The sequence below is a fragment of the Dermacentor andersoni genome, chromosome 7, assembly GCF_023375885.2.
Source record: "Dermacentor andersoni chromosome 7, qqDerAnde1_hic_scaffold, whole genome shotgun sequence".
Taxonomy (NCBI): Eukaryota; Metazoa; Arthropoda; class Arachnida; order Ixodida; family Ixodidae; genus Dermacentor; species Dermacentor andersoni.
Window position 1 is genome coordinate 146,562,725 of NC_092820.1, and position 16,926 is coordinate 146,579,650.

The window sequence follows — 16,926 nt, forward strand, 5'->3', positions numbered from 1 at the left end:
AGATAACTATGGTTATATTTAATCATCTAAGCTCATAGCAAAGAATACTTTGACTTGCTCAAGAGGACAGCGAACAATACCGAGTTGGTTGCATTCTTATAACGCGCACGCGCATTTTTTTTTCCTTTAATGTTTGGCCAGACTTAGCTGGAACACTTTGCACGTGTCTACAGTGTGTCCGTAAAGTCATGGTGCACTTCTCACCGGTCACAGGAAATCCACGAAACAAGATAGAAATGCCAAGTCTTCACCAAATAAAGCTTGGGAAAACTCTCAAAAGTTTCGTACCCGTTCAGATCATTTCGATGTGGCCTCCGTTCGTTGCCCTACACACACATATAAACGATATTCAAGCTCTTACCGCACGCGGTTAAGGACGTCTGGTGCAACAGAGTGAATAACGTCTGTGATTCTCTGGTGGCGCTTCGTTGTACGCGCGACGATATTCACGCTGCACTTTGGTCACGAATTCGAATTTTGCAAGCCACAGAAAGAGAGAGAGAGAGAGATGCAAATGAAAGAAAGGCAGGAAGGTTAACCAGAGTTAAAACCTCCGGTTTGCTACCCTGCACTAGGGCGAAGGGAAAGGGGAAATAAAGACGGAAAGAAGAGCGGGGACAAAAAGAAAGGCGCACACTGAACTTTCCTCTGTGCCGTCCACACCTCGACTGGCGTGGGCTGATTTGCTGCTGTTCAGTTCGCGGTGCTGCATCATCACCTGTGCGCGCACAACCTTGAACATCGTACTACGGAAACTTGGAGAGGTTTCCTTCTTCTTTTTTTTTTTTTTTTTTTTTTGTGAAGATTTCACATTTCTGTTTTATTTTGTTCCTTTCCCGTGACCGGTCAAAGGGGCACCATGACTTTACGGACACACTGTACGTGTAGTTATTATGCGCTTCTCGTTCAATGCGCGGCGCTCTGGTCCCATTTCTGTCCACTTATCTCCACGCTCTCCACACTCTGCTGCTTCGATTGCTCTCTGTAGCCGACTTCTTCAAATTCCTGTCGACGACATCTTTCTATTCACTTCTTTGGGAAACACAGGGAAGGCGGGAGATGGAAATTTAGGACGATGACCGAAACGAGAACAAGGTAAACAGCAGCGCCTTGAAGAAGACAAGTCCACTTAATTGTCGAACGTTGGCTCCCGCTTTTACCTTGTTCTCATTTCGCTCATCGTCTATTCACTTCTTTGTAACTCGAGGTTCCCTTTATCTCTTTCTACTGGGCAAATTCTGTTGGCGAGCTTCTTGCCTCATAAGCTTGTTATGATACTCTATCGTCGGGCACCTATATACAGTCGCACATGCCCACTATGGGGGATCGGCAAACAATGTTCACACGGACAGTGGCACGTCTACTACGCCTATGGCCCGAGTTGTCTATTGTCACGTTTTTGCGACGGCGAAGACATTTCCGAATGCGTGACTTGCGAAGTTATCCCCCCCTTTTTTTTTTATTGGGCGATCTTGTGGCCCCAGCAATGACAAAGCGCACCGATAGCGACGAGCACAGTCGAAGCTGACCTTCGAAGTCGAATCCGCGGGTCCAAACGCGTCGGCTACGTTACTCGTCGCGCATTCCTGCGTTATCGCTTGTGCTCGCGCAGAGTTCTAGGATGTATGCTGCTGATCGAGTTGCTACTAACTAATCGAGTGTGCTACTATAGCACAGATAACTATAACTATAACAAAGATTCTTCCGCTATATGTAATCAGCGACAACACTCGAGAAAGTACATGCAAGTGCGTCTTGCGACGAGTGACAATTAACTTTAACAGAGGTCAGCAAGTAAAAAAAAAAGGTCGCCAGAAAAAGCACAATGTATATGCGCGTGTCAATGTGCTCGGCAGAACATCATCAAGCAGCAGCCGCAAAGTTGGTGTGTGTGTGAGGGGAGGGGGAGAGACAAACTTCGCTTCAATAAAAATGGGGTGGATAGGTGGAAGCGCATTGGCGGGACGTACGAAACAAATGTGCCAAGTCGGCGTTTAAAGTTTCCGAAACGCTGGTTCCGCGGAAGAGCCGAATATCCAGTAAACTATCCAATAAACCATCCAGTGCATCAAGTAAACCAGCGCAACACTATACGTTTGCCAGGCAAACTATAGTACAAGTATATATATCTATAGAGGAAAACCTGAATTCCAGGGTATACACCCACGCCTATAGTCTCTCGAGAAATATTCGGCTCTTCTTTTCCTCGGGTTCCGCGTCCCGTAATCTTCTGAAGCCGACTGCACATTGCGATACATGGTTTGAAGGGAGCACCTCTCACTTTGCCGGCGCTCTATATCTGCAGGTGCCGACCGAAGCTGCGTCTATGCCGAGATGTGTAGAATTAAGAGTGGAGTGTTCTAGGTTAAGGGGCGCAAGCGGCTTGCGTACGCAAGAACTAGGGGCGACGGTACTGCGCATGCGCAGACACAGACGTAGTGGTCTGCGCATGCGCATTACCGTGGCCCCTAGTTTCTGCGTACGCAAGCCGCTTGCGTCCCCTAACCTAAAACTATCTAGTGCCAGCAGCACCACCAACAACAAGTCGTCTGCTGCAAAGCTGGGCGATCGTCTGTACGCTTGCCAGAGGGGGAAATTCGCACGTGCCCTATACGCTCATCTGTGCCCCTGAACAGTAGATACCCTATATAGCACATCAACCGCTCTGTGCTAGCAGGTCAAGACTCCGCGTAAATCGAGTATCATGTTTCTTTCTTTCTTTTTCTTCTTCTTCTTTCGGTCTTTCTAACGGCAATGGTTGGACCAGGGAGCGTAGGGGGGGGGGGGGGGGGAGGGGGGATTCTCTGAAATCGCGATGTCCCGGGGACCGGCGCCGCCCCGAAACTCGCTCGTCATCGGAGGTGACACTCGACGCACGATGCGCAATCGTCGTCGAAGAACTCGGTCATTCGCAGAATGTCGCACCGCCGGGCTAGTTGTACACGCGCTTTCGACACCGCGACACTGGAGATCGTCGGAGAGAACATAAAGATGTCGAGAAGGAGAAGAAGAAAAAAGAGCGAGAGAATGGGAAAACGGTATACTAACAGAGGGAGGAGTGGCTGTCGTCGAGAAGTGTGTGTGTGTGTGTGTGTGTGTGTGTGTGTGTGTGTGTGTGTGTGTGTGTGTGTGTGTGTGTGTGTCGCCTATGCGCCCATATTTGTGTGTCTGTCCGTGCGTCTTCTGCGCCGTATCATCGCTCACGTCGACGACGACGCTAGGTGACACGGTCAAGAACGCGTTTTATACGTGCGTGCGTCTGGCGTGCCGAGGGTTTATCAAGCCTGCAGCGAAGGCTCGGACCCGCGCGTACACAGCTAGCTATAGCTGTCGAGACCGCTCGCCTTTCTCGGCAAGTTGTGTGCACCACGGTGGAGGCTATGCGTACGCGTTCCTCGGGTACTGTGTGACCTGCACGTAATTTGAATGCCCTGCTCGAGTAGCTGTACGTTTACCAACTCCTCGGAGTTGTAAATCTGTCTCTGTAGGGAGTTGTAAATCTGTCTTGCCCGCATTTCCTGCCCTTTAGCTCGGCGAGCCCGGTACTTCCGAGTAACCAGCGGCTTGCGTGTTATCAGCGTGACATTGCATACTCGATAGGAAAGCAGCACGCGCCGAGTATTCGAGAAAGGAAACGCAAGCATGAGGCAGATGACGATTATCGTTGTGGGACAAGATCAGCCCCAAAGGGTTAATTAAACTTTTTTAAGAGTGAAGGTTGTGAGTTATAGATTTGATTTACACCCTTATTCACTTTTAAGGGTGCTATAATGGGTGTTACAGACCAGTTTAGACGCTTATTCACCTTTAAGGGTGTAAATTATTTTACAGGGTATACGGTGAATGCCAGATGCTCACTTCGAGAAACAGCTGCTCTATACCAGCCAACAAAACTTATTTGTCAGCACTACGCTCTGTTTCTTTCGCTTTGTTTATTTTTTAGCGTATTGTAAATTGCATCTTAAAAGTATTTTTCGAAGTGGCGAATTACTTTTCTGAGTGTACCAATCGAAAAAAAAAAAACAATTTCTCTTCTCTAACGTTGTTCAAAATTGGCTGTTACGTAACCTGTTCAGTGTTTTTTTTTTTTTTACACGTTAATGAGCCAGTTAATTCTTCGAGCACCTTGTAAAAGCCGGGCTGTTATAGTTGTCCCTTTCGCCCACACGTGCACCTTCACAGTAACGCTCACGCACGCAGACAAATTGCAGGTTCTCCACGCACGAAACAAGTTGCACCTTGTTCTCAGCTATATCAGCCATTTGCATACACGCCAATCGACGCCATTCGTTCGCTGTGCGTAGCAAATTTACAGAAGAAAAACGAGCAAAAGAATTAGCTTTTTATAGTTAGCCATAGTTAGCCCAGGCAGTGATTCGGTACGCCGTAATGAGGCCTGAGAAGTGCTCTGTTAGATTGTTTCTGTAACGGTACACATCCATCGCGTTGTTCATATCATCTTTCTCGCGTATTGAAAGCAAGCACCCTGAATGAAGAAAATACCACGCAGCCTAGCGCACGTGACCTGGAGAAAGAAAGCTGCGCAAAAATTTTTATCACGAACATTGGAACGGCACTCTTAAGAACAAAAAAAAGAAAACTGCAAATCTTGGGGGTTTATCTCGTCCACCAACAGCGCGTCCAGAACTTCTAAGCGACAAAGGCACACAGGCATCGCGTAGACATCATCATCATCATCACCATCGCCATCATTAGTAGCAGCAGCAGCCCATTTTTGTCTTTGTGTGTCCACTTGGCAAGACGATGACCTCCCCCTGCGTTCTCCAATTAGACCTGTCTTGCGCTAGCTTATTCCAACTTGCGCCTGCAAATTTCCTAATTTCATCACCCCAACCAATTTCCTACCGTCCTCGACTGCTCTTCCCTTCCCTTGGCACCCATTCTGTAGCTCTAATGGTCCGCCGGTTATCTGTCCTATGCACCGCGTGACCTGCCCAGTTTCATCTTTTTCTCTTAATGTCAACAAGAATATCGACTATAAACATGTTAGAGCTCTCTCTTCTACATCGCTCTCTTCCTGTCACTTGAAGTTACGCCTAGCATTGTTCGTTCCATCGCTCTCTGCGCGGTCCTCAACTTGTTCTCGAGGTTCTTTGTTGACCTCCAAGTTTCTGCCACGTGTGTTAGCACCGGTAGAATGCAATGATTGTGCGCTTTTCTTTTCAGCGACAGTGGTAAGCTCCCGGTTAGTATTTGGTAATGCCTGTCGTGTGCACTCCAATCAATTTTCATTTGTAAATTTCCTCCTCATGGTCCGGGTCCCCTGTGAGCTACAGCATTGGCTACACTCCATCTCACAACTACTTTGCACCGTGAGCAACTGTTGAATGTACGAGGCGTACACAGGCAATATCCTTGCGCATTGCTATATAGTTCCGGGCGTAACTGGCTGATTATTGGCTACGCTAAAGAGTTTTATGTTTTGCTCACCACATGATACGGTACAGCGACACGTGACATGCTAGGACCTTTGCGCGAACCCGTCGTATACCGAAAGTTACTGTGGCAGTTGCCGCGGTAATCGTAATAGCCACCCTAACCGCGATCAACTATAGCAAAATGGCAGCGTCCTTACAGCGCCGACTACCCGCTTCGATCTGAATTCGCGCTTGTTACCGGCTCTCCGCCCTGTCAGCAACAAACAAGTGGCGAAATCCGTCATTGCCAAATCTGATCTCAAGCTGAGGTCAAAGCATTAAGTACGTCTTGCCGTAATTATTGTGGTCGGCTGTTCCGATTGTTAGGAATTCGTGTAGCTTCCACAGTGCTGCAAGGAACTGCTCAAATATAGGTAAACGTACTCCTTCACAGACTATATAGGGGCTGACTGACGATCCTGAATTCTCATTCCCTCGCCAGGCTATTGAACATTATCTTTTGTCTTTTGCATGACATTACTTCGGCGTGACATATACCGCAGAGCACTATTGCCAACCGTGGGGTTACCCCAGTCAATGCCTAGCCCCAGTGTAGGGCTATTCTGTTTTTTTTCGCAGTGTTTTCGCTGCTTGGTAGGGCCGTAGGGCCGTCCGACAATCTTTTGGCGAAATCTAGGATTTTAGTAATAACGTTTCTGTTATTTTGTCGTGTAGTGAAGTATTTGAACGAGAAAATTTAGTGCTTAGTGTCAGACGTATAGGGTCAAGGCGAATACCGCGTAAGGTAACGTACGTAGGGTTTTTTCCGGCCGCCACGTATAGGGTCTTTTTTTTGAAGAAGCGGTTGGCAACAATGGCGCAGATTGTTAAAGGGCCGCTCACCACATAGAGTTTCATACAGTAATTACTGTATGAAACTCTATGCCTCACCAGGTCAGGCCATTTTGAGCTGACAAACGCAGAGCATACAATGCGCGGCAACGATCCGTGCTTGCAGACCCGCGGCAGAGTTCGCCATTAAGGGGCCCACATACACAGCTTCGCTGGTCATCCTTCTTCACAGAGTGGAATGGCACTGAGTCTTTTTTTGTTTTACTTCGCACCAAAGCAAGAGAGATGTACTTCCTCTTCGTCTGCTTGTTCCCACGGTCGTGCAGTTACGTGCGGAGCTACCGAAACTATGCCATTTTCTAGCGCGTTGCATGCAGCGCCGTGATCATGCTTTGGGATCCGCTTGTTCTGCCTCAGTATTCGTGTAGCACTGAATTATACCGCTGGTCACGTGTCCTTGCGAACAGCGCGCAAAATCGTGCGCTGCGCGTACGAGACAACAGCTCGCGCGCGACGCTGTCAGCGGAAGTGCGTAGCGCCGAAAAAAAGAAAAGCGAAGAGATAAAAAAACGTGAAGGCGGGGCAATCGTGACATTGGCATTGGCAATGCGGCTGTCGTATACAACGGGGTGCACGTCCACCGGACCACGCACCCGATCGTGCCACATATGCCGTCTGCCATGACGAGTCCTCGCAGCCGCGTCTGCACACAAATAAACGCCCGCGCGCCGTGTACCCCACCCCCTATCGACCGCCTCAGTGCGGCCGCGTCTGCTGGGCGGCGGATGCGTAGATGCGAACCTTGAACCTCGGTGTCGCGTTTCGAGCATTGCGCGCGCGCGCGCGCTCGTGTTTCGTTTCTCCCCCATCCTCTACCCCATTGCAGCGGAACTCACAAGACGTCGGGAGAAGAGAAGCAAGCAAGCAGGCGACACTGGACGACACGCAGCCCCCTCTCCTGTGACGTCACCGCGCACGCCGGGGCGCGACGCGGCGGTCCTTCGTCTCTCCCTCCCTCCCTCCCTCCCCGCGGGACGATAAGCGGGGCCCACATATCCTGCGGTCGGCAGTGGGTCGAGCGTCCAGTCGAGCCTCGGTTCGCGATACTACAGTAGTGCCCGTCAAGGCGACCGCGTGTGGTTTCGCTTGTGGATCACCTCCTCCGAGAGACGAGATCTCCTTTACCGATTCCATATAACCGCCGGCGTCTCGGTACACCGCCGAAGAAAGCAAGATAATCTACACCAGTCATGCTGTCGACACGCCACATCCTGCCGGCCGCGGCCGCCATCCTCGTCATCTTCGTCTGCTGGTCACGAGCACAGGAGCTCGTAGAAGAAGCTCCGTTCAGGCCCTTCATCAATTGTAAGAGACACATCATTTGTTCATCTGTCCGTGAGAACTCGGTATAGGCGCGTCATGCATGTAGACTGGAGGATCATCATCCTTAGACGTCTATGCGTCTCTGGATAGAATAAATGTTTTAATCTTCCCACCTCCTGTTTCGAGAAGTTTAAAGTGTCGTCTGTTTATGCCTTCTGGGGCAAGCAGACGGGCAGCAGAAAAGTTTGTGTGGTTTGGTTCGATCTCCTGCTGTAAGCAGACTGACTTGTGCTCTCGCTAAACTTCTTGCTGCGAGCAGAGGACACAGCAGCAGAGTTAACGGGCAGATAGTGACATCCTGCATATAAGCCCTGCTGCGGGTAGACAGGTTAGAAAGAATGCGCCTTCTGCAGCGGACCCGACATTCTTGCAACGAACAAGATTCAAAAGTAACCAGTTCGGCGCAAGCTATCCAAACCTCGAAGCTCTGGATTATCATGTAGTTAGTATACATACAGCGCACAACGTGAAAACGTTGTAGTGCAGTAAGCGTACTGGCTCGATCCAATAATTACCATTGTGATCGCCCGATCCAAAGGCCGTCGGCCGCATCAGCATAGTCAAAACTTTGATCTCAGCCAAAAGCTCCGGTATTTCATTTAGCCCTGACAACGTCGCCAAAACATTAGGACCGCGGTCCCTAGTAATGTTCTTTGGTTCAGTAAACCAGATTCACAACAACCAACATCGTCTGCAAGACCGAGCCTAACTTGTAGCTTGCTCGGCGATGTTAGATTAAAAAAAAAAAAAAGTAGATCTCGTATAACCTGGTGTACCGTCGTTGTCTTTTCTTTTCTTCTTCTTTCTCCTTTCTTTCCTTAAACCCCTTCCGCTGTGTAGGGCAGCAAACCGGACGTGCGTCTGGTTGACCACCCTACCTTTCCTTCCTTCCTTTTCCTCCTCCTCCTCCTCCTCCATTCTCCTTCTTTTTTTTTTTTTTTTTTTTGAACTAGGTCAATGGTGCAGGAATCAGTACGCTATATTTTTTTTGTGCGTTTGTTTTCCACGCAGGCACATTGAAGAAGGGTGACCCCGGTGAGCACGCGTTGGCTCGTCTAGAAGGATGCGAAACTGCGGAGGTGTGCCCGCTCTACAGGAACACATCGGCCAAGCTCGAGATGCAGTTCCGTACGTGTACTTGGTTTATCGCTTTGTCCATGTATATGCCTTGTCGTTTTACCCACGGATATGCCCTTCAGAGGCAAACAAGATAAGGCTCAAGTGTACAGTTAGCAGACTGTACACCCGCGTATCGCGGGCTTCCCATCACCGCACTGACAATTGGAACCGTGAACTTATAACGACGTTGACCTTATAGAGACTCCCTAAGGAAAGTCGAGAACACAGGCAGACATTCTGCTTGCGACAATAAGCCGCGAGTTGCCCTTGATGATGTTTCAATTCTGAGTGACGGGGCTACCTCGAGTCATCAGATTAGAAGTCTGGTACATTTAGTGGCTGTCGCCTAGCCCCTTATAAATGCCCTACATAGATGCAATTTACAAATTTATAATATCTGTTCTTACGGCGTAGTTCCAGTTGTAGACTATACATGGTTAGCATTTGTTACATTTCTAACCCGTGCGATCCTTAGAGTTAATTCCAAGTGGACCATGCTTTGCTTTGCAAGCTCACTGGCTACAATTAGTTAATTGCAATGTGCTTCGCGAAGTAATTAATTAACGAGATAATTAGCGATCCTTAATTAGTCCAGTATGCATCATGATTTCTAGTGAGAGCAGCGTTCGCCGTTTCGAGTTATCCAGCTCGACGACTACGATTACGCTATCTGCCGCAGAGAACTTTAGAGAATTATGTATATGGTCTAAAATAAGCAATCCCTATAACCTACTACGATAGTTCATTATTAGTCATTTTATTCCCTCCTTACTCACTTATTTCGCCTCCTTAATTGAACACACGTTTTCTTTAAGTACACTGTGCTGATCTACGTATTGAAGTAGCGCAGGGCGAACGCAGACGCAAGAAAGACTTACGGCAATTAGAGAGTTTTAGGGGGGCGCAAGCGTTTGGGGCCCCCCAGCGCATGCAGCCATGGCACTGCACATGCGCTGTAGCGTGGACCCAAGCACTAGGGGGCCTCCAAGAACTTGCGTCCCCCTAATCTAAATGCGCACTCCCTAATAAAATTTTCTAATAGAGAGTTCTAGATTAGGAAATCGCAAGCAGCTTGCGTACGCAAGAACTAGGGGACCTCCCCTACGTTCGGGTCCGCGCATGCTCTGTACCGTCGCCCCTATATTTATTGCGTACACGCAAGCCGCTTGCGATTCCCTAATCTAAAGCTCTCCAATACAAAGCGCTAGCGCTTTGTATTGTTGATTACGAAGATCATCTATGACAATCACGAATACCACGTACCAACGAAGGTCAATACGAATATCGCGTACCAGCACGTCCAAATTTCCACCACATCGTTACCGATCGCCAGAGAGGAATATGTGGAACGCGTAATTAACCCGGAATAAGTGAAATGATTCCACGACGCTTCCCTCATCGGTGGCCGGGGTACACGTAACGCAGACGTGAACAACAGCACCCGGGGCGTGTACCGACGCATCTACGGCCTCTTCGAGAAGGTGATGGTGCCGTACGGCCGCGAGACCAGCATCTGCGACTCGACCGCGTCCGTGGACGACGACGTCAAGTGCTCCCAGGGAGACCGGGGACTGCGAGCGGGGCACACGTACCAGCACACGGGGGCCTTCTTCGTCAAGCCCTTCTTCCCAAAGGTATACACAGACGGGCTCGGTACTGTGGCGAGAAAAAGAACAGCACGACGGGGTGGCACTTGATAACCAAGAGTGCTTAAACCGTGTTTGAAACATCGCCGCTGGCGAGGGAGAAACGTGGTTGCAAGAAATGTTAAAACAAACGAAATATATAAGGACTATAAAACGTGGCGTTTAGCAGCTCGTATGCGGTTCACGGTGGACAGCAAATGAAATGGCTCTGTGCAATCGTTAAGAGCCATCCCTATTGAAAAATCCGGTATGCCCCATATGCCCTGTATCCATAATCCCATGTGATTCTATAAGATCCTGTATGAAAACCGGTACGTTCCGATGTAAACATACACGATCATATAGGTTTGTGGCATGGTGCATATGGGTCTTTTCCAAAGGCAATTGATTTTACTGTTCATTGTGGACAAGGGATACGGGTACCGAAACGGCCCCCGTAGGGGGACACAAAAATTGCGAAATGAACGTCACACGTTAACTTAATTCAGCCTATGGTATAAACGTACCTAAGAGGAGACAGAGGATAAACAGAGGATAAGAGGAGAAGACAGAGACGGAGAAGACAGAGGATAAGAGGAGAAGAGGATAAACTTACCTAAGAGGAGACATAGTAAAAAAAAGTATAAGCCCAGCGAGCTCGGTGCCACCTTGCTGTACGCTGTTTAGAAAGGAACACTGTTAATGTCCATACACATCCGTCGATCAATGCATTCATAGAAAAACGCTCTATAGACTCTAAAAAAAAAGCTTACATCCTATGGGGGTGTATCTTGTCCCCGCAATAATCGTCATCTGTCTAGCTTGCGTTTCCTTTCTTAACTCTGCGCTCGCTATGTCATGCTGATAACGCGCATGCCGTTCGCTACCTGGAAGTATCTGACGCAGCAGCCTTAAAGGAAAGAGGAAAGGCACGCAATATAAATCAATATTATTCTTCGAGTACAAGTTGCAAAGGGTGTAAACTTTTTTTTTTGGACTGCCGGTTACAAAAGGAGTGCCGGTAACTCTTTCTATCAGGGTGTAGCTGCTTGTACGCGTGCTTGCCTCCGTTTTCAACAGTTCTAGTACTCCCCGATAAGGGCACGCTATGTTCGACTGCAGGTACAACACGAGTAAAAGTACCCTCCGAGAAGTACGCGCTAAACCTTTAGTCGAATACGCACTGCACAAGCAGCTACACCCTCAAAGAGGAGTTGCCAGTACTCCCTTTTGTTCTGAGGGATCAAGGTACACTCTTGAAAAAATGTACACCCTTTGGCGCGTATCTTGTCCCACAACTATAATCGTCATCCGTCTTGCCCGCATTTACTTTCTTTTAACGCTGCGAGCACGGTAATTTCAAGTCACGAACGGCCATTGAGCATTATCAGCGTGACACAGCATTCTCAACAGGAAGGTAGCGAGCGCCGAGTTCTCAAGAAAGGAAGCGCAAGCAACGCAGACGACGATTATTGTTGTGGGACAAATATACACCGGTGCAACCGTTTTAAGAGTTTAGGTTTAAAACGTTGTGCAGCCAAAATCAGCAGACGAATATGCCGACTCCGCAGCTACAAAGAGGACGTTTTGCTTCAGGGGGCCCCTATAGTTACACGGGAACAAATATATATATATATATATCATTTTACTCCGCCTTCACTTTCATCATTCGAACATACCTAATGCATAATACCAGAGACTCTTTCGACTGGTCGCTCGAAAGCACAGTCTATAACATATTGCATTGTGGCACAGAGTCAATCATAAATGTGCAACGCAGCTGGGAGCACATCTAAATGCCACCATAATGGCTGCTCGCGCAACATCCAGAATTACGTGGCAGTTATATGGTATACTAGGGAGAATATTCCCCACATGCTGATGCCAGATGCAGCCAAGAAATATATCCAAGTGACAGAGAATCCAAACTCTTATACAGACAAGATCGCCCGGAAGCAGCCACTTTGGTGCAACGTAGCCAGGGCTTTCTACATTTATTCGAGGCTCAAGCATCTATGCTCTGTGCGTACTTTGAGCGCCGCGTGTTCGTCACTTCTTTCTTTTGTCCACGTTCTCACTTCGCGCTGTTAGTTTAATCGTGTCCAACCAAATGCGCACGCTTGCTTTGTCTTGGGAAACAAGCATCAGCTGCCCGCGTCCAGCAGGCTGAACGAGTGGCCGTATATATACGTCGCACATAGTTGCGTCACGCGAACGTAAAAGTATGCCCGGCCGTAATAGACAGAGAACACGGCTCCAGGTACTTTTGCGCCTGCATCTAAACAAGACCTTGTGCCACAAGATATCGTGTCTATAGATATATGCGTCTTACGTGGTATATATACAGTGTGCCCGTAAAGTCATGTTGCACTTTTGACCGATGACAGGACAGCAACAAAACAAGATAGACATCTGACATCTTCGCCAAATTAAAGCAAAGCTCTTCAAGTTTTTGTACAGTATGATGCACAAGGGTGTGCGCACACGGGTGATGACGCAGCACCATGAACTACGCAGCAGAGGATCAGCCTACGCCAGTAGAGATGTGGATGGCACAGAGGAAAGTTCAGCGTGTTCTGTGGCTCGCTAAATTCGAATCCATGACCGAAGTGCAGCGTGAATATCGTCGCGCGTACAACGAAGCGCCACCAGAGAATCGCAGACGTTATTCACTATGTTGCACCAGACGTCCTTAACCGTGTGCGGCAAGAACTTGAATATTGTTTAGATCTGTGTGTGGCAACAAATGGAGGCCACATAGAACTGCACTGAACAGGTACCAAACTTGGAGAGTTTTCCAAGTGTTACTTGGTGAAAATTTCGTATTTCTATCTTGCTTCGTTGGTTCCCTGCGACCAGTCAAAAGTGCACCATTACTACGGACACACTACATGTATCGCGTGTGGTCATCTATCATGCGTGTTTCTTTTATTGTCCTTTTAGTTTGCGCACGAGCATGTGATACGCAGTGGTGTAACTTGTGTACTGTATAATCAGGACGGGCTCGACGTCCGTAAATTTTTTTCTTCTTTTTTACTGTCACAGGTCAAGGTCGACGTCGCTGTGTACGTTTACGACAAAGAAGGCACGAACAAGTACCCCATCGCCTGCGTCATGATCCCCGTCCAGATTCTGTGAGTGCATGCATCAATCAGCGCCACTGTATGATGAACGGTGTATAGACAATCTTCGCGGTTTTGTGACTACAATGGTCTATGCGCCCGGGGTTCCACTGAGCACCTGTGGCGTAGCCCGGAAAAGGGTGGGCGCGCGTTCGGTGTGAGCAAAATGCCCCAAATTTTGTTGGAAACGATTTGCAGGCGGGGCCACTCCTCCGCAGGGCGTGGATTAGCTATAGCACGTGCAAAACTGGCGAATGGCCGAAGCGGTAGCACTATACAATTGATGCGTACGTTACACTAATTAATGCCTCCATGCCTCATAAAAGAACTTCACCGCATTGAATTTTTCCGCCGCGCTATCTTCGTTGAAGATTGGCGCCGGCCAATCAGGAGTGGGATCACGCGAAATGCACCCGTCCTTCTGCGTCAGAGCGTCGTCTGCTCACTCTCGAACGGCGGTAACGGCACGTCCCGTTAAGCTTCCAGTGCACTCCGGTGTCACATCGTAAAACGGGCTCGTAGGGGCAGACCTCGTGCCCCCTTTTCCCTGTGCCACCGAAAGTTTTCAGCGAAAGCGGTCGTCTTTCAGAATCTCTTGTAGTAATCACGTGTCAGACGAGAACGGCCGGCCTTGAACACGACCGCTCCCTGCAGACGGTCACCGACAGACCAGACGGCACGGACACACACGCTGGGCCCATGGCCGTTTCTCCTGGCGAAACGGCGATAGCAGAAGCGCTCGCCCCATATCCACGAGCGTACAGACGCTCGTGTCGCATTAGCAATCCGAGGAGTGAGAAGAAACAGAAAGCGAGAAAGAAACTTTTTCGGAGAAATGCTGGGGGAATCGCCCAGTAAGGTTTGCAGATATAGATAACCAGGGGTGAGGCGCGTGGTGTCGCGTTCGCCCGTCTGCTTGCAAGGAGCGGAGACAAGAGCGTGCACATATCTGCTGGAGGGGGTTGTTGGGAAGGGGGTGGGGGAGGCAATGAGAGAGTCCCGCTCACGCAGCCGTCTGGTTTTCGCTTGTTCCACGGGTGTGTCTCGATAAGGGCTCACTGCACGTGCCGCGGTCTACGCAGCCACCGTGAAGATGAGACATCTTTTGTCGACCATCGCGACAAAGAAGCGTGTCCGAATTCGAGCAAGACCCGCAAGGTTCCGTATTATCGCAAAGGGGTTGCTGTACCGTCTACGCGGTGCACCTGTACTCGCATAACCGAGGGTAACTTTCCGTGGGATGCTCTTCGGATCGCGGTAACGGAGAGCACTTGAGAGACAGGTATAAAGAAACCGCGTGAACATATAATAATGGCAGCGAGTGGCAAACACACGGCTGTCCAACTCTGTGAACTTGTGCAGATGCGTCAGCCAAGTATGTGCGCTTATTTCCGCAACGTCACGGCGCTAGCGAAACGCCGCGGCGTCTCTCGGGGACTACGTTTAGGTGAGCGGCGGTTTCGTGGGCGGGGCTTAATCTCTACGCCCGTCACCATCTGTAGGCACGACCCACGCATGCTTTACTTATTTTCCTTGATTACACGAACGTATGCTGAGTGAGCGAGCCTACTACTCGGCGTTCGCCAGTTCACGCAGCCCATGCAAAAGATCACTTCCACCTATAGTGGCGCTCCAGATTCTCCAATACTGTTGATAATATGTCACTGGGGTTGAAGCTACAGACGGCGTCACTCAGCCGTGCAATTACGCGAATTGTAGTAGGCGGCACTGCAGCACGTCTTCGAGCGCGTCAAAGCATCGTCTGGTAAGTTCCAGTGCATAGCATGGAAAGCTGTTGGAGCCATTCTCACCGGATTGCGATAACTGTGGTCACTTGAGAGGCAAGACAATATTATAGCGCAAGTCAAGCTATATATATATATTACCAGTTCTAATAATGTGGCAATGGGGTCGAGAGCCAGTCAGGAGCGCAATCGTGCGAATGCAGTACGTGTATTCCTCCGACACAAGGCATCGTCTGCTTAGTCCAAAACGCAGTCAGGAGATCTGTTCGTTCGTGTGATGCGATAACGACAAGTAGTTCGCATACATGTAAAATTTAGCGGGAGAGATAAGCTTGAAGCTACAGTTATTGTCAGTCAGCCAATCAGGAGCGGGATCATGCGAATGTAGTCCGTGTTGTTAGTGGGCCGTGCGTTCCTCCGCCTCAAAGTGTCATATGTGCTCAGCTAATTGCTTCCGCATCAGCGTCGCATTGTTCTGCCACACCGTTCATAGACCACAGAAGGAAATTGCACTTGCAAGTGACTCCATATAATCCCCGTATGTCGTAGCGCCAGAGCCCGTCACATCGGCGATCGTATCCTGTCTTCAGTCCCAACCCTGCCGCTCCACCTTTGAAATCATATAAGAGTTTTAGAATGGGGGCCCCAATAGTTTGGGGCCCTAAAGAGCTTTGCGGGTGTTAGCCTTGGGGCACGCAGGAGTGAAGAGTTTTAGAATAGGGCTTTGCGTTTGCAGATAGCGTCTTGCGCTGACAGCGCCACTACGGCGTCCACCTCTTCTAGCGTTCCGCTAAATCCAAAATTTGGTGGTAAACCGTCTGGCCGGGCTGGGAGCAGACTTGCAGCAGAAGGAAGCAGATGTGTACGCACCGACGAAAAGCTGTAAGAAAAAAAAAAAAGGGGGGGGGGGGGGTCCAGTAAACTGGAAATAACAAGAGCCCCAGCCTGTCTCCTTGATTCTCGCTCGTACAGCTCCAGCCAATCAGCGGCGGGGGCAGGTAAACAGGTGGACACCTACGTATTACTCCCCCTCCCCTCACAGATTTACTATTTGTATTCTGCTAAAGATGGGTGGACACGGAGCGTTTGCCCTACAATGGACGTATGGTACCATTCTGGACAGCCATTCCGCCGCGCTGGCGTTTCGGGCCAATCAGAGAGGGCGTAGCGGCCCAGTCAGCCAATCAGAGCTGATAGGATGGCGAATTTGTCGGGCAGCTGCCGTCTGATTGTCTTTGTTTCTCCCTTCTGATGGCGACGCTCATTTTCTCCGTACCCAGGGACAGGGAGGCGTGAGCAAGTCGTCGCCCTCGACCACCTGGTGCAGTTGCGGAAGACTCCTGGAGCGCAGCCACGTTACGCCAAAAATAAATAATTTAACAAACCCAGCATGAGTTCCCTCTGCCAGTGCTTCCCACGCCGCAGCCGTCGCGCGTCTTTCGTCCAGAGCTGCTGTACAATCTAACGTAGACTTAACTGGCGAAGCTAGGCCAGTCTACGACCGGTAAAGTGCTATTTTAAAACTAAATATTCGTTAGTTTCACTGTAAGAGATTGATTATTAGAGGGGAGGGGGAAATCTCACAGGCTTAATTTTTTTAATTTCGCGCCCGAACCTCAGCTACGGCACGTCAGTGTGACGTCATACATTCAAAATTATTATTTTTTTTGTTCAGTATTTGGGCCATCGCGAGTCAGTAAAG

At 49.3% G+C, this 16,926-nt stretch overlaps 1 protein-coding gene across 1 annotated transcript; it reads left to right on the plus strand.

Annotated features, from left to right (window-relative positions):
• Positions 1 to 7,273: 7,273 nt before the first annotated feature.
• On the plus strand, positions 7,274 to 16,612 carry LOC126533669 (uncharacterized). The gene is made up of 5 exons (XM_050180855.3): positions 7,274 to 7,595; positions 8,625 to 8,741; positions 10,158 to 10,366; positions 13,403 to 13,491; positions 16,505 to 16,612. Exons 1-5 carry the CDS (start codon positions 7,481 to 7,483, stop codon positions 16,518 to 16,520), a joined length of 546 nt encoding a protein of 181 aa, XP_050036812.1. The 5' UTR covers positions 7,274 to 7,480; the 3' UTR covers positions 16,521 to 16,612.
• Positions 16,613 to 16,926: the final 314 nt, after the last annotated feature.